Source organism: Desmodus rotundus, chromosome 3, assembly GCF_022682495.2.
Source record: "Desmodus rotundus isolate HL8 chromosome 3, HLdesRot8A.1, whole genome shotgun sequence".
Classification (NCBI taxonomy): Eukaryota; Metazoa; Chordata; class Mammalia; order Chiroptera; family Phyllostomidae; genus Desmodus; species Desmodus rotundus.
This window is the reverse complement of record NC_071389.1, coordinates 13664582-13689334: the sequence shown is the minus strand read 5'-3', so window position 1 is coordinate 13689334 and position 24753 is coordinate 13664582. Positions and strand designations below refer to the sequence as shown.

The window sequence follows — 24753 nt, the reverse complement described above, 5'->3', positions numbered from 1 at the left end:
TTAATTTCTCTATGCCTCCTTTTCTTCATCTGTGAAATGGGGATAGTACCAGCTACCTTAAGAGCTGTTTAGAGGATGAAATGAACTAATGTGTATAAAATGCTTACAGGGGTAGGGTAAGCACAATGAGGTGAGGGGTGTGTGAACTGGCCTGGGTGTGGGATATCAGGTGAAGTCAAGGAATGTTCCTTGGAGAGTGGGGGCAAATGGAGTAGAATTTTAGGTGACAAATAGAAGTCACCCAGGCAAAGAAGGGGGTGGGCATTCTGGACCAAGGAGCAGCAGGTGCAAAGGTAAGGAGGTGAGAAAGAGCTTGGGATGTGGGGGCTACGGGGGGACTGACCTGTGAGTGCTCCCCCCCATACCAGCGGGCAATGGCAGACTGGGAGCCTCTTTTCCTTTGCCAGATCACCTCCCCCCTCTTCCAGGAAGCCTCCTTGACCCCCAAGCCGGACATGCCCCCTCCTCTGAGCCCTGGAGCGCTTGCTGTGGGTACCGGAAGAGGGGCATTCTGCTGCGTCCCCCGCCCTGGGCCAAGGCTCGGCTCATCCTTTTGACTGTCAACCCCTGAGGGAAGGGGCTGCATTCTGTCCCCTGCCCCAAGCACGGGGTCTAACATGCAGAGGCCTTCCCTAGCACCCACAGGATGAAGGCTGTCCTCCTCAGGGGCATTCCAGACCCTCCCTGACCCACCCTTTGTCCGTCTCTGCTGCCCCATCCCTCGTGTCCTCCAGCTCTAGCCACGTGCAGCTATTACGTCCCCTTTCCCTGGGAGGGCTGCCAGAGTTAGCAGATGAGAGGATAGGATGCCCAGTTAAAGTTGAGTTTCTGATGAAAAATTTTTAGTATAAGTATGTCCCGTGCAATCTTTGATATATACTTATACTAAAACTTATTTAAAAAAATTCAGCCCTGGCTGGTGTGGCTCAGTGGAATGAGTGCGGGCTGCGAACCAAAGGGTCTCTGGCTCGATTCCTAGTCAGGTCAAATGCCTGGTTGCAGGCCAGGTCCTTAGTGGCGGCCATGTGAGAGACAACCACACATTGATGTTTCTCTCCCTCTCTTTCTCCCTCCCTTCCCCCTTCTCTAAAAATATATAAATAAAATCTTAAAAAAAAAAATTCAAACGTAACCCTGACGTCCTGTATTTTATTTTGCAGCCCTACCTTCCCTGGATGCTCAGAGCCTTTGCAAGAGCTGCTGCCCCATCTGAAATACCCTTTCCTCCTCTGCCTGGTATCTCCCTACTCATTGTCTGCCGGGGAGGCTTCCCAGCTACCCCGGCCAGAGGTTGCGGGTTCATCCTCTCCCCTCCCACCTATTGTTCTGATATACATGTGTCTCCTCTAAGGACTGTGGGTTTCCTGAGGGCAGGGACCTTATCTCATTCATCTCTGGGACCCCTAGGCCCTGCACACAGTAGGTCGTTGCTCATATAGGTGCTCACTAACTACTGACATGATGAATGTTAGGACTACTCATGATCTATGAACCCAGGATGCACTACCAGGCTTGGCCACTAAGCGCCGCCGTCTAACATGGGATTTGCTCCGGCTTGTGAAAGGGATGGATGCTGCAGACTCGGGGGGTGCCCACTTAGGCTGCAAGTTTTAAGTTCCTTATTATGTGAGGGAGATGGGAAATAGCTGCATAGGTGGCTGGGGAGAATGAAGGACCAATCTGAGTGGATCCCTTCTCTAAGGTGGGGCACGGGACCCGGCAGGGGATTGGCAGTCATTTCAAAGGCCAGTTCTTCCACTTGCTTGCATTGTGACTTTGGGGGAGACCCTTCATTTCCTTGAGCCCTGTTTTCTATTCCAGAAAATGAAACCATAAATTCCAACCACCCAGGGTTGTGAAAATAAAATTTGATCAGTTAGTCCCTGGCACAAAGGAGCTGATCAAGAGCTCCAACAGTTTCCTTCCCTCCCCACTCCCCACTCCCCCCAGGAGTATACCCTTATGTGAATAAGGATGGAGCACGAAGGGGTTAGAGGAAGAAATTTAGTATGAAACCCACTAATTCATAGTTTGAGCCCATACCCAGAGACTAAAGGCCAACGAGACAATGGGTGCAATTGCTCAAGATCTATGAGCCTCAGTTTTCACATCTCTAAAATGGGATGACGCCGCTATATGCCACACACAGTGGTTGTAGAGATTCAACAGGAAATAATGGGGAAAGCCTTTAGCATAGTTTCTAGCACGTACAAGGACGTAAGGAGCGTTGGCTATTCCCATTGTTGTTGTCATCACCGACGTCCACCCCGTGGAAGAATGAATGTACGAGTGAACGAATGAATGAACAAACCTCCCCACACAGATACTGCTCCACGTACACTGGGCAACACCTGGAATGCAGCCTGGACTTTCATTCACCCCCTCCTGCCCCAACCTGGGCTCCCTCTGCCTGGAATGTCCTTTCCCTTCACTTCTGCCAAGCAGAAACTTCTGTTGAATATATACATAAATGGACATGACCTACAAGGGCCTGTCCGCCATAGGTGGCCTCACAAATGACTCTTCTTCTTGAGCTCTTAGGGAGCCAAAGGGAACATGAACCCGTGCTTTGGGGAAGTGCCAAAGGAGGCCACCTCCTCTGGGATGCTGGAACAGGCGGAAAAGGCCGGCCCTGGTCTAGCTGACGCCTTTTGTCAGCTGCCCCTAGAATATTTCCAGCAAAATGGTTGTCAGCTCCGGGCTCCAGGCGGGCTGGGAAATCCCAGTGAAGCTGGGGAGAGGCCAAATGGAGAGCCTGCTCCAAAAGAGCCCTTTCTAAAGAAGGAAAGGAGGTAGGGGTGGGGCCCACGTGGAGCTGCATGGCCAGCATCTGACCTCCCTACTTGGGAAGATCTAGAGCATTCATTAAAGAAATCAATTGTGGGCACCAGGAGGATTCTGAAGTATTAGGTAAGAGCAGGCTGTGGACTTGTCAGAAATAACTCTCACCACTTGCAGCCTGGCTGCCCGTCCCTGGAGGTGGGGCTAATCCTGGACGGTAGAGGTGGTGGCTGGGATGTCAGAGCCTCCCTCACCCAAGGGGCCAGGGACAGAAACTACGCCTGGTTCTCCTCCCACCCCTGTGCCGGCATCTCCTCCAACACTTTGACCAACTGCTTTTTCTTTCTGTCCTTAAATCTTGCCAGTCTCTTGTCCTTCCACTCTGTTCTTCCTTGGCTCACTCTCCTGTCCGTTCTTGGCTACACCTTCCCACTCCTGGCAAGCACCACACCTACCCCTTCAAGTCACAATCCCATATCTGCCCCAGGAAAAGCCTCCACCATCTACCCTGATGGGAGTTGACCATCACCCTTCCCTGATCCTCTGCGTTTCGAAATAATTGTCTGAATCTGTCAGTTTCTCACCATCTCTGCTGCCAACTCTCCAACTCCATGCCACCATTATTTCTCACTTGGTGTCCCATGGGAACCCTATATAGGGTCCACCTGTGTTCCCGGGACCCCTTATAGTCTATTCTCCACAAGGCAAGCCACAGGAATCTTTAAAGCAATCTGAGTCAGATCACATGATCCAAAACCTTTGAGGGCTTCGTAGGGTACTTTAAATTGAATCCAGCTCCAAAGGCCTAGAGGCCCACCACAATCGGCCCAGCCTCCCTTTCCAAATCCCACCCCTATGGATCCCTCCCTTGTTCATGTTGCTCCTGCCACACTCGCCTTCTCTGTTCCCCGAGTGCAGCCAGTGCATTCCTGCCCCAGGGCCTTTGCACATGCCGTTCTCGCCACTTGGAATGACCCTGCTCTCATCAACTTGTCTGTCTGGTGAACGCCTAGCATCTTTCAAGGCTCAGCTCAAATATCATCTGAATGAAGACTTCCTCTCACCTGTGCCAGGATTATGGGCTCCTCCTTAGTGCCCCCATGGAACCTTGCTGGCATTTCTGTGGCTTGTATCACATCTTGTCTAATGGTTACTTGTATCTGAACTTGACTTTTCCCCTGGACTGTGAAGAGAAGGCCTCCAGGCATGCCTGGTTACTCCTGGTATTCCTGGCACCCAGTCCAAAGTCGGTGACAGGGAATGTTGATCCAGCCAGTCTCTTTCTGCACCCAGGCCCTGGGAGGAGGGGCTGCTAGAAGAAGGGCTATGTGTCTCCTAGCCATACTGCAAGCCTGTCCTCCTCTTATGCTGAAACTCCCACGTCAGAGTCTGGTCCTGTCCACCTCTCAAAGGTTATCCCTGGGAGAACACTGGGAGGCAGGAGAGCCAAATGAAGAGTGAGAGCCCGGGTCCAAACCCCTGCTCTGCCACTGGGCAGGTGGGCACTCTTAGACAAGTCACACAGCTGCTCTGCGCCTCAATTCCCTTTCCTGCCCAATGCGGTGAGTAGCAACACTAAGAGAACGAATGAGGTAATGGGAGTGATATGCTCAGCACAGAGCGAGCACTTGTGAAACGTGAGCAGGTGGTAACGGTGGTTGCTGCAAGGCCCACTGCTCCTCCACCTCTGGCGAGGGCCTGGGGATGCCCGGGCCGCGGTGGAAAGTAGGGCAGAGCTGCCTCCTGGTTCACACCTCCGTCAGCCTCCCACTGCCGCCCGTCTGGGTAGGAAATGGGTCGTGGGCAGGACCTGTGCCGGGATTCCTCATTTCCGATCCTGTCTTTGGGGACAAACACTTTCGGTTTCATTTAATCATAAACCTTCTTAATTAGTTTTTTTTTCTTTTTGAATTCTGAGTTGCTAAGCTCTCCCTGCCAGAGGAAGTGGACATGATTGCCCCTGCAGGGCCTGGGGCTTCCCGGGCCTGGCAGCAGCTGGTCCTGCTACCTTTGAGGCCAGCTCCTTCAAAGCCGGCTCCTTCAAGGCCCTCCAGGGCCCTACAAGGGATAGAGCAGCATCCCTCACATCATCCCCTGGGGACACAGCAGAGAAAAGGCAAGGTCTCCACCCTTGAAGAGCCACCATGGAAGGGATTCATCACTTACTCATTCAACCAACATCTATCAAGTGTATCCTCGGTGCCAGGCCCAGGGTGCTGGGAAGAATGTGGTGAAAGAGATAGATGTGGTCCCTGGCCTCTAGGAATGCATTGCCAAGAGGAGGTGGGGGGTCAAGGAAATAATAATAAACCAGTTGTGTGAGGCTGGAGAGGTATGCGATGAACCCCTGAGACTCATTAAGGTTTGGGTGACCCAGCAGCTAGTAGAGGGGAAGGGCCTGGCTGGGCCTCAGGAGGCAGAGCTCCAGCAGGGCTGGCTGGAACTACCTCCACCTCATTTCCTCTTAGCCCTTAGGGGGAGCCTTTCCATCCATTTCCAGTTCCTGGTGGGCGTGGCCTCAACTAAAGCACTTCCTGTAGTCATTTATACCATAGTCTGAAAGGGAGCCCAGTGAAATCTTTTCCAGGGGCTCCTGCAGCTTCTGCGGCTCTTTGGTGCCTCGGGGGACAGGTAAGAAAAGTCATGAGTCAAAAGAGAGCTTTCTGGGCCTCTGACGTCCAGCTGCTCTGTCTGGGCCCCTGTATTTGCAGGTCTCACATTTAGGTGTGCTTAGCTCACCAGGCCGCCCATCGTGCAGCCCTTGACCACCATGATGCAGGCAGGGGAGAAGAGGGAGAGAAGGAAAGCACACTCCACTTTGCTGAGGTCCAGGCACCCACTTGGCACTATAGCTGCTTTTTTTCTTTGACCCCCACAGCCCCCACGTAAGAGCGGTGGTCTCATTTGCCCTTGACAGAGGAGGAAACTAAGGCTCAGAGAGGAAAGACGCCTGCCTAAGGTCACATAGCTGGCTATGGATGGAGCTGCGATTTGAACCTACAGCTTCTCACTTCCAGTCCAGTGCTCCTTCTACTCCACCAGTGGCTTCCAACCTTGGGTCCCCGGCCCTTAGAGCTTCCTAAAGGGAGTCGCAAAGGTCTGATTTAAAAGCTCAAAGAGAAGCCACTCTCTCCATACAAAGGGAACTCAGGCAAACGAAAACAAGTGTTGTAGCTGGAATCAGGGCAACACAGGAGGAAGTTCTACTCTCTGGGCAGAAACTGTCTCGAGCGGTTCCAAATCTCTGCTTTGCAATGGGTGACTGCCCAATTACTGCTTAGTAGAACGTGAGGACAGCTGAAGTCAAGATGTGGGGATCTTGGTGGGGAAAGGGCTGTGAGCACTGTGTTTTCCTGAGACGGCTGGCCTGATCCCCCAGTCCGGAAAAGCAAGACTCAGAGAGGTCAAGGCACCCACCTGAGGTCTCACAGCCAGGGAGGAGTGAAGCCAGAGTTAGGGGGTCTAACTCTGAGGCCAGTGCTTTCTGTTTCATGGGTGTGTCTGGTTGCGCAGGGCAGCAGGACCCCAGGCCCCCGCCTGGGAGGTGCCCTAGGGGGGGTGGGGGTGGGGGTGGGGGTGGGGAGAGTGCCAGGAGCTTAGGTACCTTCTCATAGTACTGCAGCTCATAGTCCAGGATGACGCCATTGGGCTGGTCGGGCTGGGACCACGATAGGGTGATGCTGTCCACAGTGCGGCTCACCTGGTGCATGATGGACACAGCCGACGGAGCTGGAAGAGAGGTCAGAGGTCAGGGTTTGGAGTGGGCATGATGGGGTGCCCATAGGGAGCTGTGGGACCAGATAGAGGAAACATCTAGTCAAGGCCACACACCCTGAGGAGCCAACAGGGTGCAGATGGACCCATGCAGGGCCCCAGGTGTCCCCACTGTGGGACTCGGCCAAGGTGATCCAGGCCCAAGAAGGGACACTGTTCCTCCCTTCACCTCTTTCCCTTTGATTTCTCCTCCCAACGATGAAGAAAAGCGGTAGACGGTATCTGCACAGATTACTGCGCTGTTCAAACTGAGGGGCACAGGCAGCTGTGTGAAAACTCGCATTGCTGGGCTCCCCCGGCAGAGGTTCCGACTCCACAGGTCTGGGGTGGGGCCCGAGAGTCGGCAGTTCTGACAAGCCCCAGGCGTGCGCGTGTTGCTGGACCCCACTAGAATAGCAGGTTCAGGGTAGAGGAGGGAAGTGACGTGTCCAAGGTCCCCTAGCAGGTAAAGATGGGGCGGGGACCAGAGCCCAGACCAGCTAGTCCAGCGCATTTTCTGCCCACTACGCTGCTTCTCACAACCTGGCTCTGCCCAGGACTGCCCCTCTCACTGCTCACTCTAACCCGTCCCTGGGGCCCTCAGGCTCAGGTAGTCTTGAAACAGAGGTACAAATAGTCCCAAGGGGCGCAGGGCCGAGGCCACTGAGCAGGCGGGCCGACCTCCAGGCCAAGGCCCTTGCCCTGTTCGGAGGCACCAGAGAGCCACAGGATGACCTGCTCCCCCACTAACACACAGGCTGTCGTCAAGCTTGTCATCTTGACGGTCCCTGTATGTCCAATGATGCCCAGCACAAAAAAGGAAAAAAAGCCGCACAGCTAACACCTAACACTTCCTTGTTCACTCTACGCCGGGTCCTTTTTCCAATGCTTTATGTCAGTTACCTCATTTACCTGTTTGTCAGCCCCACGAGGCTGTTATTATTATCATACCCATTCTATGGACGAGGAAGGGGAGGCACTGAGGTGTGAAGTACTTCGCCCAAAGCCGCCCAGTTAGCAGGCAATGGAGCTGGGGTGTGAGTCCAGGCCCACTGGGTCCAGCGTATCCTTTCCCCGCCCGTGGCTGTGGCTGATGCTCGCTGCCCGGGGTGGTCTGCGAAGCAGCGGACCCCAGAGGGCTCTGAGGACACCCTGCTCCAGGTCCCATCCTGTTGCCGTAAGGCTAACTTCACCTAGCTCCTGTTGACTCACCTCGCCCACCCGGCCTGCCTGGCTCCGGCTCAGCTGTTTGTGGGGGCAGGCCCCCCCCCGCCCACTGCCACGGGGGTCTGGGCCTGGCGGGCTTAGCTGGCAGACTTGGGTTACAGGCAGCTAGCCTGGCTCTGATCCTGTAAGCCCCATGTCCCTGGGTGTGGCAAGGAGGCGGCATTGCTGGGAAGATGATCAAGGCTGGCCAAGGGGGCCCCAGCAGGGCTGGTCTTTCTCCCGGAATCCAGGGGGATTAACAGCGGAGAAAAGGGAACAGCTGGATGTTCTCCTGTCCCTCCTGCCGCCCGCTGCCCACCCTGGGGTGTCAGGTTTCCCTGTAAGTTGGTCTTCGGGGAATTCTGGTATTTTCAATTACCAGCCGGGCATGCTGGCAGGGCGATGGGGTCAGTGATGTCCTGTGACCCCTGCAAGGAGATGGAGCCCCAGGGAGCAAGCACAAAAGAGGCTTGTGGCCGAGAGGGGAAGGAGGGAGGCCAGCCAGGCGGGGCCTGCTTGGCTAGAGCAGGTGGTCAGGGGCCCTGTGGCCTCCAGAGAGCCCTGGGGGAGCATCCCGTCCCTTCATTAGCTGAGACTTCTGCGTGTGCCTCCGTTTCCCCTCAAGGCATGGAGGGGTTGACGAGGTGGTCTCCAGGGCCTTCTGGGACCAGGGTCCTTTGACAGGCAGGAAGTCTGGAGGCCTGTGACCCTGGCCCTGCTCAGCTTTGCCTCCCCAGCCCTGAGCTCTGAGGAATGAAGGAGACCCCTACATTCAGCCTTTATTCTTTTTCCAGTTGGAGGACCCCATGAGCTTAGAGAGAGTGGGAAGTCACTGGGCATTGGGCAGTCTGGGACCCCCCGCCTCAGACTCTCAGATCCCGCAGCCTGACATCTTCACTCCCGCCGATAGCCCGCAGCAGCTTCTCACTGCCCCTGGATAAAACACGGATGCTCCACAGGGCCCACAAGGCCCACCTGCCTGGCACCTGGCACCTGGCACCTCCTGCCACCCACCCCCTCACTCCTAAGCGCCATCCACACTGGCTGCCTTTCTGTTCCCAATCATACCAAGGTCATTCCTTTCTCAGGGTCTTGGCCTCACAGTGTTTCTGCTTGGTATCCTCTTCCCCCAAATCCCACGGCCAGCTCCTCCTCTTCACTCAGGTCTCAGCTAAACTGCTGCCTCCTCAGAGAGGCCCTCCCTGACTTCCCCAGTTGCTCACCATCTCCTGCCCACTTTCTTTTCATTATAGCATTAACATTTCTGAGAGCAGGGACGCGGTCTCTTGTATTCAATCCTTTATTCCTAGTGCCTGGAACAGTGTGTGGCTCAGAGCAGGTACTTGGTTGATATTTGCTGAAGGAAGGAAGGAAAAGCAGGCTCTCACCATTTCTAGCCCCTTGAGGAACCTGGCTGAGTGCACTGACCTTGGGGCCAGACCCTGGAGTGATGGCTTCAGGTAGCAGCCAGGGCAAGACAGCGTGGCTTGTATGACAGTCATTAACAGTTCGCTCTCCCCCAGACCCTTGTGTCCACCTGTGACCCGACCTGCTGCCATGTCATGGGGCTTCTTGCGGAGCAGCCGGCCTGCAACCCCACACCCCTTGTCCACCCCTGTGCTCACGCCCTCCAGGGTCTGCAGCAGGAACTCCTGACCCGAGAGAGGGCTCCGAGAGCTTCTGGCCGGTAAGAGGAGAGCTGTTTGCAGTGTCTGTCTCTTAAACCTGTAGCAATGCGGTTAACTCTAACGACCCGACCGCAGTTCTGGGAGACCCGATCCTAGTTCTTACAACAGAATTCGCACAGATAAAACTCTTCCAGAAATGGGCCTGGGTTTTTTCTGATTGGACCAAGGTTCTTGGCGAGGTGTGTGGGGCAGAGAAAAGGAAAAGCTGAGGACTGGCGCTGGGGTGGCACTTTTCTATTAAGAAAAAGTGTTCTGTGGCCCAGAAAGTTTGAGACACAGGGAGTTCTGGAGCCCAGCTTGTGAGACGCACCCCGCGCACCCCACTGTAAAAGCTCTGAGGGGGCCTGCAGGGGGACACCCGGTTTAACCAGGCAGTGTAAGTGTCATCTGGCTTCCAAACCCTTTTCTCACATAATAGTTATTCATGTCATTTGGAACCTGTGATCTGTGGAACACATGTTGGGACAAAAAACGGACAGAAAAACAAACAAAAAACACACAAAAAAGGGCTCAGGAGATGTTATACTTTTTTCTTGAACCTGAGAAAAGCAGGTGGCAGTTGGCTTTTCCTCTGCTCATTCATTCTTCCCTTCATTCAGCGTAGATTCACGGGCTGCCACACACGCAGGTGGAGGAGGGGTTAATCCCCTCATTTCACAGACGAGGAAAGTGAGAGTCAGACCAAGTCTCTTGCCAGGAGTGCCTCAGCTCACAGGCGGCAGGGCTGGGGTCCGGATCAGGTGGGGACCAGGCTGCTTTCTCCCTCCCTGACTGCCTGGCCCTGAGCTGGGCGCTGTGGGCACATCTCATCACCCAGTGGGCTGCTGAACGGCCTCGATCCCACCTGTGTCTGCCGCGGGAACCCAGTCCTTCCTACCCAGCCCCTGGATCAGCAAGATGGCAAGAGCCTGGGCCTCAAATCAGGTAGCCCAGAGAGTCTACCTGGTTACTCCTCTGCAGAATGCGGACAATGGCAGGGGTGTTGGGAGGTTAAATGAAGACCCGAACATAAAGGACTGGGCCCACAGTGAGGGGTCAGGGAACGCCAGCCACATCTCAAACAGCTGTGCGAGTAGCTGAATGCTCAGCAGAGGCTTGTGAAAAGGGGTGGTGATGGTGGTGCAGGGGAGAGGAGGCAGCGTTCAGGGTTCAGATCCCGGGTCTCTTAGGACAGGTGACTGTGCGACCTCAGGCAAGTTATTTCTCTCTCTGAGCCCAAGTTCCTCAGCTATAAAATGGGGTGTGGTAGACACCTACTCACTGCCTGCCAAATATCCTTTATTCTCAAATTAACAAAACTCTGGCTAGGCACCTTGTGCCCAAATAAAAGACTACATTTCCCCAAAAGCTCTGGCAGCTAGAAGTGGCCGTGTTATAAGCTAGAAGTGCTTGCCTATGATATAAACTGAAGTGTGTGACTTCTAGAAGACTCCTTCAAAGGGAGGAGTCTGACCCTTCTCACTCTCCTTCTTCCATCCTGTTGCCTGGGACATGGAAGTGATAGCTGGAGCTCTTGCAGCCATTTTGGCCCACAAAGATAAAAAAGCTGTGTGCCGAGAAGCCTGGATCCCTGATGGCTGCATGGAGCTGTCCTAACTCCTATCTTGTGACATCCTTTACATAAGAAAAACAAACCTCCATTTTGTCTAAGCCACGAGGGTGGACTGGTTGTGGCAATCGCCTCCCTACATCTACACCCTTTGCTCTGTAACTTGTGTAGTCCCTACTGCCTCTGATTCTGGGCTTGGCCATGTGACTTGCTTTGGCCAATGGGATATAAGCAAATACGCCATAAGCAGAGGCTTAAGAAACCCCTTGGCATGTATCTGCCCACTCTCCTGGTTCCCTGTGATTGCCCAAGAGAGAACATGCCCAGGCTGACCTGCTGGAGGCCAAGACACACGGAGCAGAGTTGTTGTTCCAGTTGTCCCAGCCAGGGCCACTCCTAACCAGCTGACAGCAGTCAACCCCAAACATGCAATAAAGCCCTAGCAGAATGCAAACATGTGAATACTCCCCGCCAGGACCTGTCCAGCCTACCCGGAGACTCTTGAGCTAAATAAGTGCTTCTTGTTTTTCCACCATTGGTTTTATGGCCGATTGTTAAACAGCATTACTGTGGCAGCGGCTATCTGTTATTTTTCTTCCTGTTACACGCAGCCAAAGCCAATCTTAACTGATACTCCATGTCGGCAATGCCTTCCCTGCAGAATGCTTGGGAGGATCAAAGAGGACAATGCCTTCAGAGGGCTTGGCCCAGGGAGGGAAGTGCCCTCTCCCTCTCTCTTCCTTTCCCCAGGCACGGGCCTCACCAGGGGCTTTTTTGGCCCCATTCTCTCTGATTCCTGCCACCCCTGGGGAGAGAGGTAAGTGAGTACATGCTCATGCCAGTTCCAGAGGCTGAGCCACGGTGTGCCCGCCGCCCAGGAGGGCGGGAGGATCAGAGGAGAACACGGTGGCAGACGGGGCTTTGGAAAGTTGAAAGCCTTTCGATGAGAAAGCCATGTGGAGTGGTGTTACCTGGCCAGGCTGCTGGAGGCCGGCTCTGCCAAGGAGCTGCTGTGTGATCTTGGGCAGCCACTCAGGAACCTCTCTGGGTGTCAGCTTTCCCCTCTATAAAAGGAGGTGTTTGCACTAGCGGAACTTCAAGGCCCCTGCCAGTGCCGATGGGATGGGCAGAATAACGGCCCCCAAAGATGTCCACGTCCCGCCCCTGGGGTCTGTGGATATGTTACCTTACATGGCAAAAGGGACTTCGCAGATGTGATTAAGGTTGTGGCTCTTGAGATGGAAGATTATCCTGGATTACCCAGGTAGACCCAATCTAATCACTTGAGCCTTTAAAAGAGGGGAAACTTTTCCAGCTAAGGGTCAGAGAGCAGAGAGCTGGAGTGTGAGGAGTACTCGATGCCCCTTTGCTGCTTCTGAGATGCAGGGGCCATGGGTAAGGCCCGGAGAGAGGTCAGCTTTCAGCCAACAGGCAGCCAGGAAACGGAGCCCTCCCTCCTACAACCACGTGGAACTGAATTCTGCCACCACCGAAACGAGCCAGGAAATGGGTCATCCCATGGAGCCTCAGAAAGGAACACAGCCTGCCGCCACCTTGCTTTTAGCCGAATGAGATCTGGCCTGGACTCCGGACCTATGGAACTCTAAGGTGACAACTGCGTGTCATTCCAAGTTGCTAAGTTTGCAGGATTTTGGTATAGCAGCAACAAGAAATTAACACACCATCCGATTTTATTTAAAGCCCAGCTGTCATGTAATTGCTCACCTACTAGGTCCTAGGTGCTTCATGGCATCATCTCTAATCCAGAAACCACCAGGCAACGCTGGAATGAAAGGGACGTGCCCATTTTGAAGGCGAGGACACTGAGGCTCAGAGAACTGAGGTCTCCCGGTAGAGCCTGGCCACACAGCTTGGAAAGGGTTGTGGGCCGAGTTTGCCACGCCCAGAACTGATGCCTCTTCTCCCATGTGACCCACTGGCACGTGACAACGGGGGAGCTTCCTAACTGGTCAACGTACCGTTCAGTATAAGGGGCCCCAAAGGCTGCTGTCACCCAGCCAGGCTGTGGTGGGGACGGGCCTATCTGCACAGCCCCCCTGACCTCCGCGGAAGGCTTGTGCCGGCCAATACTAAGCCCCGAGTATGCAGTGACATAATTATTTAGGCTCTGCCGCTGACCGCCTGGCCACCACGGGCAAGTCCCTTAACTCTGCGTGCCTTGCTTTCCTTACCTAAAAGACAGGACACTAATAGGACCCACCTCATAGTGTTGTGGTGCAGATTCATCATTAAGGACTTGGAATGGTGTCTGGCACAGAGTGAGCCCTTGGTAAACCTGAGCTATTATTAAGACGAGAGTGACTGTAGAATGATCTCTGTTCTTTGAGAGCCTGCCCATGGGGCACCTTGAGAACAGCTGAAAGCCTCACAGCAATCCTGCAAGGCAGGGTGAAGAAACCCGCGAGGAAGATGCAGGCTAAGTAACTCGTCCACGGCTACGTGCTGGTGGGCAGCCAGGCTTGATTCAAAGCCAGATTGGTTGGCTAGGCGCCAAAGCCCAGACTCTCCCCGCCCCTTGCCACCCGCTCTGGAACCCGGGCGGAGGTTGCTGAGGGGAAAATCATGTCCCGTGCCGCCCTGGAGGGCAGCCAAGGACAGGATGTGGCCCTGAGGATGAGCCCCACGTGACTGACACGGTGCCCACAGCCAGGTCTGCACGGCTGTCTCTGCTTCTCATTCAGCTCTCAGCTTACATGCCACCTCCTCAGAGCATCTCCTCTGACACCTGCCCTGAGGCTCGGTCCCCCCTCCTGTCCCTTTCTGGTCTTGTCTGTGCGTGTCGAGGGCCACAGACCCCAGACAGTGAGGCTGAATTCTGGGGTCTGTCCCTTCCCAGCTGAGTGATCCTGGGAATCTGTTTGACCTCTCCGAAGGCCTGGGATACACAGCCCAGCCTCCTTCCTCAGGGGGTCGCTGGGAAGATTCATGCATCCGGGGCAGAACGGTACTCTGGGACAGCAGGGTATAGTTGAAAGGTATGACAGCTTCACGAAGTCAGGAGACAGCTCTGACAGCTCTGGGATTGTAAGCAAGGCCCAGTCATTTGCCCCGAAGAAACACTTTTTCCCTTTAAGGCAATGAGCTAGATATTTATACACTGAATTTTGGGGTCTGATTAAAGCCTACCACTGAATGCATTTGTCTGGAGATCAAGTCCCCAGTCTTGCCTTCCAGCCTTGCCGTACTCCCCCACACCCCACCTCACCCCATGCTTCTCTGAGCCCTGCTGGCAACGGCCCTTGAGCACTCGCTGTGGTGTGCCCATGTCTGGGTGCCAGGAAAATCACGGCGAGGAAAAGCAGACCCACCATGACCACCGAGTGGGCATGGTGGGGGAGACAGACAGGAAGGCAATGATCTCAGGCATAAGGCAAACACTCAGTTCCAGGAACTTCGGGGCCATGGTTCTGGGGCATGGGATCAGGTCAGGGAGGCCCATGAAGACACACGAAGGTCTGAAGGAAGGCTCGGGGTGGAGGAGGGGAGCATTCCAGGTGGAGGGTACAGCACGTGCAAAGACCCCCGCGCTTAGGAGGAACAGAAAGGGAAAGAATGTTAAAGAAAGGAGGACTCTCCCTCTGGCCTGCCTCCTGTACTTCTCTTTCCCGGGACACCTCCCTCCCTGAGTGCTTAGAAGCCTCTTCCTTTTCTAAAATCAAGCTCAAATGCCTCCTCTTCCCAGAAGTCTTCTAAGGCATGCCTGCCTCCCATTCCCCAGGAAGAAAGGGTTTCTGCTGCCTGTGGCCTCCTGCCCCTCCCTGCCCCTCCCCGGGCTCTCACTCATGCCGTCTTGTATGCAGACTCTGTCCAGGGCTCATCTTCCCAACCAGGACACAAATCTGCAAGGACAGGAACACTGTCCTCTCCGGTGTAGACCTGGAGTCACATCATCCTGGGTTTAAATTCTAGTTGAGGCCATTCAGTAGTGGGACTGAGCATAAAGGACTCTACTTCTCCGGGCTTCCATGTCCCCACCTGGCAAAGGGGGATGGTGTGGCGAGGGAATGGTGTGGCTGCAACGGCCTCAGCTGGGCCCTGGGCATCCATGGGGGTGGGGCTTGTCAAGGGGCGTGAAGGGCTCACAGGGGCTTAGACTCCCTTATACCTGGGTTTCCCAAATTTGTCTGATGGTAAGAACCCCTTGAGCCACTTGACAAAAATGCAGATTCTCAGCTTATTGCTGGGGTTCTGATCTGGCAGGTCTGGGGCGGAGTCCAGAACTTATATTCTGAAAAGCTCTCACATAGTTCTGACGCACACTCTGGTGGAGAAAGTGAGGCCTGGGGGAGGAAGTGATTTCCACAAGTGTGATAGGTCAGATCAGTTATCTTAGTTCTTCCTCTCCGTGACAGGGTTATGCACCCACACCCTTTGCGGAGTAACTCCTCAGGGCCCATTTACTGTGGGTGACTGCACCACAAGTAGAGACAGGTGTGTGTGGCATGGCCCGGCCCAGCCAGGTGTGTTCCCGCCATTCACCACGAGAGCAATACGCCGGGGTGCCTACTGGTCCAACGAGAAGGAGGAGACACATGGAACAGACTGAATCCAGTCCACGTCCTGGAGTCCTCCCCAGCACAGTCTATGCAGATTAGCTAAACCCTAGCTGACCCACAGACCAGTGAGTGAAAAAAATAAACGTTCATTGTTGGAAACCACTGAGTTTTGGGGCGGTTTTGTTATGCAGCGTTATGGCAGCAATATCTGACTAATACACTAAGGTCACCCAGCAAATGAATAGCAAAGCTGGGGCTCAGACTCAGGTCCCGTGCCTAACCCAGGGCTTGTTTCTCACTGCCTCTGTCCCTCAATCCTGAGGCTCTCCGGGTACCTCCTCTCTGAAAGCCCCTCACTTCCACTCGGCACTATTGCTATTCTCTGGGAGCCTCCAGCTCCAGATGAGAGGGCTCCATGCCATAGCCCAGACTCCATCCTCACTGCTACTATGCTGGGGCTTCTGGAGCAGGCAGTTCCACCCCAGGGCTCCCACATGGATGCCGGGAAGGCCTCCCCACCCCCAGCCAGGGAAAGAAATCCAGGGCCTCTGGGGAACTCTAGCTTCTCCCTGTTGAAAAGAGTTTCCACCCCTCTGTTCCCGCTGGGAGCCTGGCTTCCTTGCCTCAGGGCCTTGTCAAGCTGGAGAGGCGCACAGCTGCGGCGGCATCAGTGCGTTCGGAGCCTCTGCCAGCAGCTGCTGTCTTTGGAGGCTCCTCAGATGGCCCACCTTGAGTCGGCTCCATCCGCACCCCAGGCTGAGGGGGACTCAAGTGCATCCACGGCATCTTCAAGAATTGCAGGCACACGCTCTCTCAGCCATAGCAATACCACAGACACTCACAAACAAAACCACACTCCTCCTCAGACACAAACACACAGACAGCCAGACCACATTCAGACACACGAGCGCGTGCTCATGGACTCACGTATTGGTGAGAAGCCACACGCCAAGGTCACGTGCAATCACACACACAGTCACCCAAACAATAGGACATGCCCACACGTTCCCCAAACACACTCACATGCACAATCAGACCCACAGTCACACCCGAGGTTCCCTGGACGCACCCTGGGTTTAGCCCGAGCACTGGAGTCTGTTAGGCCTGGGGAATCCCTGCCTCTCGTCCCTCCTGCTTTGTGACTATACTTTCTGAGCACCGTCTGTAAAATGGGGAAACAGATGCCTCCTACTCAAGCAAACCAGGAGGATGCAGTGAGGTCAAGCGTGGAAAGCCTCCCTCAACCAGGACCCCCTGGCTGCCTGCCCTCTCTCCTGTGCCCTGTGCACGCCCTCCCTGCCTCCTGAAGTCCATTTCTTTCTATCACTCCCTTCAGATTTCTACTGGGCCTTTACATTTGCCTCCGATAGCAAGCCTTCTTGGACCTGTGTGGGCTGGGCAGCCCATCCCTTGCTTTCCTGGAGCCTGGCCTCCCTCGGCTCCTCCCTGGACAGGGCCCAGATTACACTCGCAGCAGGGGCTGGGCAAGGCTTGTTGCGTGAATAACTGAGGGGCATATTCACAGTGCCAACCACAAGGTTTTCTACCCACAGGTGCCATACAGTCCTTCAAAATCTCACCTGGCCCTTGGTTGGGGGATGAGGCTGAGGACAATGGTCTTGGAGGAGAGAAGGGGCCGGACACCTAAGTGGAACGGACTGAAGAGGGAGTGGGGTGGAGGTGAGACCCCGGGTTTGGCAGCCTTTCGCTGTGAAGGAAAGCAGGGGGAAGGTGGAGGGCGGCGCAGGGTCACAGGAAGGGTGATTAAAGGTGAGCGTGGGGAGAGGAGTTTTGGTGGAGTTAGACTGGAGTGGGCTGAAAGTTCACAGAAAGCACCTGTGGGAACTGCCAGATGTCCACTGGAGTCTGCTTGCCCACCTTCCACAGTGACGGACTTGAGCCAGGCTGGGAGAGATTACGCTTCCCAGCCCCCTTTGTGGTTCGGTGATGCCGCGGCGCCAAGTTCCTTCCAGTGGAAGGTGAGCAGAAGTGATAGGTGCTACCTTGGTCTTCCTCGCTTAAAACACTGTCACTGCCCAGGGTCCTCTCTCTCCCGCTCTTCCTGCAGGCCAGGGCACAGACACGCCCGCGACCTGCCTTGACCTCAGAGGGTGCAGAGACAACAAGAAAGAAGGAGCCCACCTGAAGGGTGGGTCAGAGCTACCCTGCCAACCTGGACGGCGCACCTCTGGACTCCTGCATGAGGGAGACATGCATTTCTGTATTCTTGAAGCCCCCCATCACCGGGCCCTTTTGTTACAGCAGCTTCACTTTCACCTTCGATAATACACGTTCAACAAGTGACAGCGATTATCATAAATACTACTACAATGTAACACTCTCCCAGGTGGCTGGATCACACACACAGCCTCTGAAAAGAGGAAACCACAGATGTGAGGGCGTCTTTAACGAGGGCTGGCAGGACACCCATTTGGCATGGCGCGGTGCTGCCCCCAGGGCCTGCCGTGGAAGTGCTCACCTGCCTGGTTGGTGGTGATGTTCACAGAGGCGAACTGGGGCGAGAAGGGGCTTTGGTCGGTGACGCCATTCACGGCCTGGATCTCGAAGGTGTACTGGGTGTGGGCCAGCAGGTCGCTGACGTAGATGCGGGGCTCGGTCAGGCCCAGCTGGCGGGGCGCGTACTGCACGTTGTCCCCACAGCGGGTGCAGGCACCCCGGCCTGAGCCGCAGCTCTTACAGATGATGTTGTAGACGAGATCCTCGCGGCCTCCCGAGTCGCGGGGCGGGGTCCACTCCAGCATGAGTGAGGTCTCGTTGACACTGGAGATCACAGCCTGGGGTGCAGAGGGGATGGCTGGGGAGGGGGGGGGGAGGGGTGTCGATCAGTGGGGGCTGTGAAGCTGTTTCTGCCCTGGTTCCAGCCCATGCCTCCCAAAAGGCTTCCCCCACATACTTGCTCCTTTCCACCCATCAGAGAGATGTTTCTAGAAGATAACTCTCAACCTGCTGCACATCTGCTTAAACCTTTCTCCCTGGATGCCAACCTCCTTGGTGTCTGGTACTAGGGACAGTCTCTTTGTGTCACACCCGCCCAGTAACTATTTTCCCTCCTTCCTTAGAGCAGAACCCAATTTTATTCAGGTGGCGATATATCCAACTAAGAGACTCTATTTCCTAGCCCCCTGTGATGAAGTGCTGGCTACTGGTTATAATGGAAGTTACAGGTTAGGACTTTTTCTTAAAAGAAGACAGGTGTAGGCCATCCCTTTATCCCTCTCCTTTTTTCTGCTGCCTAGAACATGTGTGATGGCTGGAGCTTCAGCAGCGATGTTGGACTACGACGTGACCTGACGGATAGAAACCATATACCACAAATGGCAGAGCAGAGAGAAGAAGCCAGGTTCCAGAGAACTCCATGGATTCACCGTACAATCCCAGGACTGCCTGTCTTTAGACTTCTATTCCATGAGAGCATAGGCCCCTATGGTTCATGTCCCTGGGGTCAGTGCTCTGTTACTTGCAGCTGAATGCCACTCCTGCGTGACACGGCGGTTGTGACACTGCCCTCGCAGTCACCCTTTCTTAGAGAACCTCAGCCTGGGACTCAGGCAGCCGCTGCCAGGTCAGGACATTAGGCAGGCTCTTCTGCTACAGACACCACCTGCATTGGTCCTTCCTCTGCCAACCCTGCCATTCTCCGTCCCTTTGTGAATCCAGACCTTGACCTCATCCTCCCTGTAACTTAGCAGAAGGAGGTAGGGAGCCAGATGCCTGCTCCATGGTACCTGTACATTGGCCGCATGACCACCCCAGGGACACCCCCAGGATGGTCCTTTGGTCACCAGCACTCCATTCCCCTCCCCCAGGTACTGGTTGCTCCTCGCTCAGGAAGGGCTGGCTATAGCCGGACAGCAGTACAGCCCTCGCTCTGGGAATTTCTGCGGGTGTCTGTGGACTCAGATGTCGCCCTCAGGGGCCCTGGACATACTTGTGCAGGGCATGTCCAGCGGGTCCAGGTCTGCTCGGTAGTAGCCATTGCGGCAGACGCAATTGGTGGCCCCTTCTGAAGTGGTCCGGCTGTTGATGGGACAGTGGGTGCAGGCCTCGTCCCCTTGGTTAGCCTTGAAGGTTCCAGATGGGCAAGCTAGGAGAGAAGACAAAGGAAGTGACTGAGTAACCCAGGAAGCACAGAGAGGACCACGCAGCATCGTGAGGGGCCCCGTAGACTCGTGGAAGGCCACACTGTATTATGGAGGGGCCACACAGCATCACTACTGAGAAACACGACCTCCTGAAGTCCTTGGGGAGTCTCCACTCTCCAATGTGGCAGTCCTAGCTGTCCCCAGAGTTTCCGGCTATCTGCTTTCTTGTCTCTACAGCTGTCTGTGCATTCAGCGGGGGCCCCTGGCAAGCCTTCCTTACCTACTCCGGGTTGGCTGTGCCTCAGCTTCTAGGACCGATCCTGACTTTGTCGAAGACTCTGAAGAGGCACGCAGCAGAGCCCGTGGCCCAGGCTTGCTTACTAATGGCTGGTTGGGCCCTGATTCCTGGACTAGAGTGCTGGGTTCCAGATGATTGAGATGATGACATTAGAGTGGAAAAGTCCTAGCACAGTGTAGAGAGGCAATGGTGGTACAACAGGCAAGAACACTGCCTTTGGAAGCAGACAGACCTGGGTTTGAGCCCCAGCTTGGCTTTGTACTAGTTGTGTGGCCCTAGACAAGGGGCTTAACCATTCTAAGACTGTTTCCTTATTTGTAAAATTATGATTCTAAAGCCCATTTCCACAGGCCATGGTGAGCACTTGGCATAAGTGTGTGAAGCACATGACATGGGGCTTTGCACAATATGGGTGCCCAGTGAACAGTAGCTGTTACAATAGGTGTTTGATCAATTTATTAAAATAAAGGGGTCTGCAGTACTAGGGTCAGCCAGACGAGGGCAGTGTTTGCACTTGGTGGGCATTCAGCCATCTGGGGTCTTTGGCTTTCTTTCCTCCTCTGGGGGATGCTCAGGACTTGGGTTCAGGCCCTGCAGCTCAGGGCTTAGGTTCGACAAGAGGTGACCACTCCTGTGTGGACCTGTGTGCCAATCCACCCTACGCTTCCCCCTGGCCCTGGGAATCAGGAGGCCTGGGCTCCAGGCCCTGCCCCTTTCCTGGTCTGTTTCTTCTTCCACTTACTGGCGTTCCTAATCCCAGCTCTGCCCTGGTGCCTTGGGGGGAGATCGTGCCAGGCGCACGTGAGAAGGTGAACAAGGAAGAGCTTTGCAAGGGGCAAAGTTCCTCTTTGGGATGAAGGGCGGCTCAGCTGTCCCCAGGCCAGCAGCTCTCACCTGGACCACATTCCTGCGAGGGCACTTGTGTGACCTTCGGGGAGCCACCCCGCCTCTAGGGGCGTCACTTTCCTCATATGCAAATGGCTCACCCAAATTTCCCAAATCGTTTTTCCAGCCCCAGGCTCCAAGCTTACCTTTCAAGTCCCAGTCTTAGCAAATCACCTCTGCCCAACCCCTCAACCAGCTCCGGCCTCAGAGACCCCATTCTCCTTGGTGCCAATGTGTCTTGAGTTCAGAGGGCTTTACTTCCCTGCCATAATCACTCATCAAGGGGTCTCTGGCCATCCTCTCGGCTCCCTGGGGATGGGAGCCATGTCCAATCCACAGCTCCTTCCCCGGTGCCTGGCTCAGAAGCTGGCCTTCAGCAGACACTCCGCATAAACACTCATAGAAACTACCTGCAAAGCAGAAAGAGCTTGGACTTTGGAGACCACGCAGGGAAGAGTGGTGGTTAGCCTGCGAGCTGCCTGGCACGTGCAGGGTGGCCTTGGGGAAGCCACTTAAGCTGTTCCCTCATCTACAAAATGGGGACAATAATCTCTACCTCCTGAGTCATGGTGAGGATGACATTTGGTTAATTTAGGGAAAAATGCCTAGAACAATTCCTGGCATTATTAAACTATTGGGTTCAACTACCAAATCTGCTGCTGGGTGTTCTGCAGTTTTAGGGGGTAACAGCATCTACCCCTAAAGTGGCCTCAAGAATTGCAACTGACGAGCAGTCCTGGCCTAGGGTTGGGAGGGGCTAGGGGCTGCAGTTACAACCTCAGGGCCTGTCGCTAGAACACGGCACCCCCAGCCCTGGGGCCCTACGTTGCCGGCCTGTCGAGGAAGCTTCTGAAAAGTGGAAACCGTCCTAATCAACAACCACCCACTGACGTCATCCTGACCAGGCCCTGTGGGGATCTCGGAGGACCAGCTCCAGCCTAGTCCTTAAGGGAGCTGCCTGGTGAGGGGAAGACAGGACTATGACACGCTGACCGGGCCAGAGTGACACCAGCAAGGACGGCGATGAGTGCCTCCTGGGAGTTACTAGGACGTCCGTGGCAGACAGGGAGACAGCGCTCTGGAGCATACATAGGAAACGGCCGACATTTATTGAGTACTTAGGAAATGCTGGCGCTGTTCTAAGGACTTAACTCGTAATAACTCATCCAAGCCTCACCAGGCCAGTGACGGACGTGATGTTATCACCGCCGTTTTCAGATGCAGGAACAAAAGCACCGAGGTGAAGCAACTTTCCAAGGATGTGTGGGCTTAACAGTGGCAGGGCTGGGATTCGATCCCAGGTGGTCTGACTCCAGGGGCCACTTCCCTAACCAACCTCCACACTACACCACCTTTATTTTCATTGTGTCAATAGCCCATGAGTGCTGACCAGGGATTGGCAGCTTCTGCTCCGGGCGCCTGTCCAGGGCTCGCTCCAGTTTGCTGCACTGGCTCTGGGGCCCCTGAGCCTTCTTGCCCTCCCTCCCTCTCGCCTTCCTTCTGGGCACCAACCTTTCCCTGCTGGCTGGATAAAGGGGCTGCCCTGGCTCTAGTTGAGCAGTTGACCTCTCTGAGCCTCAGTTTTCTCTGCTGTAGAATGGGGCACAGGGCTCCAGTGAGGGTCTAGGACCATCTTGATAGATGCTGAAGGGTTTTGGCTCCAAGGCCAAGATCCTCCTGGCTCCCCCTCAGGTGAGAGCCTGCCCAGCTTAGCATGCCCTTCCATCTGCTGGCAATTCCCGGGCCCGGCTGGTGGGTGGCTGCCCACTCTCTCTTCCATACCATGCCAGCCCCTCCATCTGGACCGCTTTCCCAGCTGTCCTCTTCCATCACTGTGTCCTGGCCCCCTCTGAGACTCCCTGGGCTGCCTCCTCCAGCAGCTTTCCCTCCTTGGGTGTGCTGCCCGGCCACCCCTTGGCCCTCCCCTGGGCTTTCTGTGGTTTCTGTATCTACTGGCACTGTGCTTCATAAAACCCTTTCTCCTGTAGTCCCTCCCCCTCCCTCCTGCAGCCAATCAATTACTGCGTCTTCCCTCCTCAGCAGTGCCCTGCCCTGGCTCTTCTTTGCCGCCCTCCCACCCACTCCGTAGCTTCTCCTGGCCATCTGGCCTCCTCCCGCACCCCCCCCCCCCCATCCCCAGCAGCTTTCCAAAGCGCAAACCTTTCTGTGTCGTGTCAAAAATCCACAATGGCTTGCAATGGAATATTATTTGGCTGTAAAAAGGAACGAAGGGCTGGTCCATGCTACGGCTTGACCAGCTGGAAAACAGTGTGCTTTGGGAAAGCAGCCAGCTGCAAAAGGCCACATCTGGACTTCCATGAAAACGTCCAGAACAGGCACACCCATAGACAGAGAAAGTAGACCAGTGGTTGCCAGGGGCTGGGGAGAGCAGAGAATAGGCAGTGATGTGGGGTTTCCTTTTGCGGTGACGAGAATGTTCTCAAGCTGACTGGGGTGATGGCTGCACAATTATGAATACACTAAAAATCCCTGAACTGTACAATTTAAATAGAGGAATTGTATGGTATGTGAGTTATATCACAGTAAAACTGCTATTCAAAAAAATCCACAATAGCCCCCAAACTCCTGAGGGCCCCCCAGGGCCCCAGGGCTGGCACATGCCCACCTCAGCCTTGTGCCGGACGGTCTATGCCGTCACCTGCAAACAGTGCCCGCCCCCAGGCCCCTCCACACCTCTGGCCTTTGTCGATGCTGCTCTCGTTACCTGGAACGCCCTCCCTTCGTCAGAAGGCGAACTGAGACTCAGCGCAGGTATCACCTCTTCTGGGAAGTCTTCCCTGAGACCCCATGCAGGGTCGAGGTGACTATTTTAATCACTTACTTACGAACCTATAACTACCTGGCTGGGTACTCAGTGATGAAGTGAGGAGCTGGGAAAGCATCCAGTTCAACCACCTTTTTGACATTGGAGGAAACTGAGTCCCAGAGAGGGGCAGACACACACGGCTCTTTTCTGATCTCCGCTGGCATCAGCCACTTCCTCTCCCACAGAGAGAGGTCAGGGGCAGCTGCCGTCCTCAGAGCCCAGCGGCCTTATAAGGGGCCACACTGCTCCTAGCTTCCCAGCTGGGAAGGCACCCACCCTGCCAACATCTGAGTCTCGTACAGAAGTGGGAAGAGAAGCACAAGACCTGAAGACACAGTCCTGGGCAGCTGCACTGCTGCCAGGTGTGTGGGCTCAGGCAGGCCCCTGCTGTCTCGGAGACTCGGTCTCCTGCAGAAAGGGAGCGGATGATGCCTGGATGGTAGAGACGCAGCACGGCCTCCGAGGGGTCTCCCTGCATGCTGACCCTTGGTGATCTGATGAGAATGAGTCAGATCCACCACACCCCGCTTCAGCTCAGCAGTGGCTCCCCGAGAGGCACCGGAATTAATCCACATACCTCATTCGGGCCCACGAGACCTACCAGGCTGGCTCTGCTGTCTTCCCGTCACTTCCCACCACCCCTTTCACACCGTGCTCCAGCCCACTGGTCAAGTGCGTCCTCACCCTGGGCCTCTGCTCGCGCTGTACCCTCTGCCGGGACCGCCGGCCTGCCCCTCCCGTGGCTGACCCTTTCCACCCTCCAGGGCCCAGCTAAATGTCATCTCCGGGACAGGGCCCCCCTGGCCACCCGCACTAAAGCGATTGTCTCACTACACTCTCTGTCTTTGTTTGTTTTCTTCATTGTCCCTCAGCACAGTGTCTGCAATGACAGTTGACTGTTAGAAACATGGGTTTGAACTGCGCAGGTTCACTTATATGCGGGTTTTTGTTTCAGTAAATACGGGAGGCCCTTCATATCTGTGGGTTTTGTTCATTATCTGTGAATTCAAGCAGCCATGGATTAACAACAATTTTTCCCATTCTCAACGCAATCGAAAATACTGTTCTCCATCCGAGGCTGGCTGAATGCACAGATTGGAAGGGCTGAAAGAAGGGTCAAAGGGTATAGGCAGATTACCGACTGAA

At 55.0% G+C, this 24753-nt stretch overlaps 1 protein-coding gene across 4 annotated transcripts in view; it reads right to left on the bottom strand.

The window, feature by feature from the left end:
• Positions 1–24753, bottom strand: part of EPHB2 (EPH receptor B2) — a 170142-nt gene that overhangs the window by 17862 nt on the left and 127527 nt on the right. For all 4 annotated transcript variants that reach the window (XM_053920924.1, XM_053920925.2, XM_053920926.2 and 1 more), the window contains exons 4-6: positions 19444–19599; positions 17974–18309; positions 6386–6510 (exon numbers count right to left, since the gene is read on the bottom strand). In XM_053920924.1, the coding sequence (XP_053776899.1) occupies positions 6386–6510; positions 17974–18309; positions 19444–19599 (617 nt within the window). The remainder of the gene's footprint in view (positions 1–6385; positions 6511–17973; positions 18310–19443; positions 19600–24753) is intronic.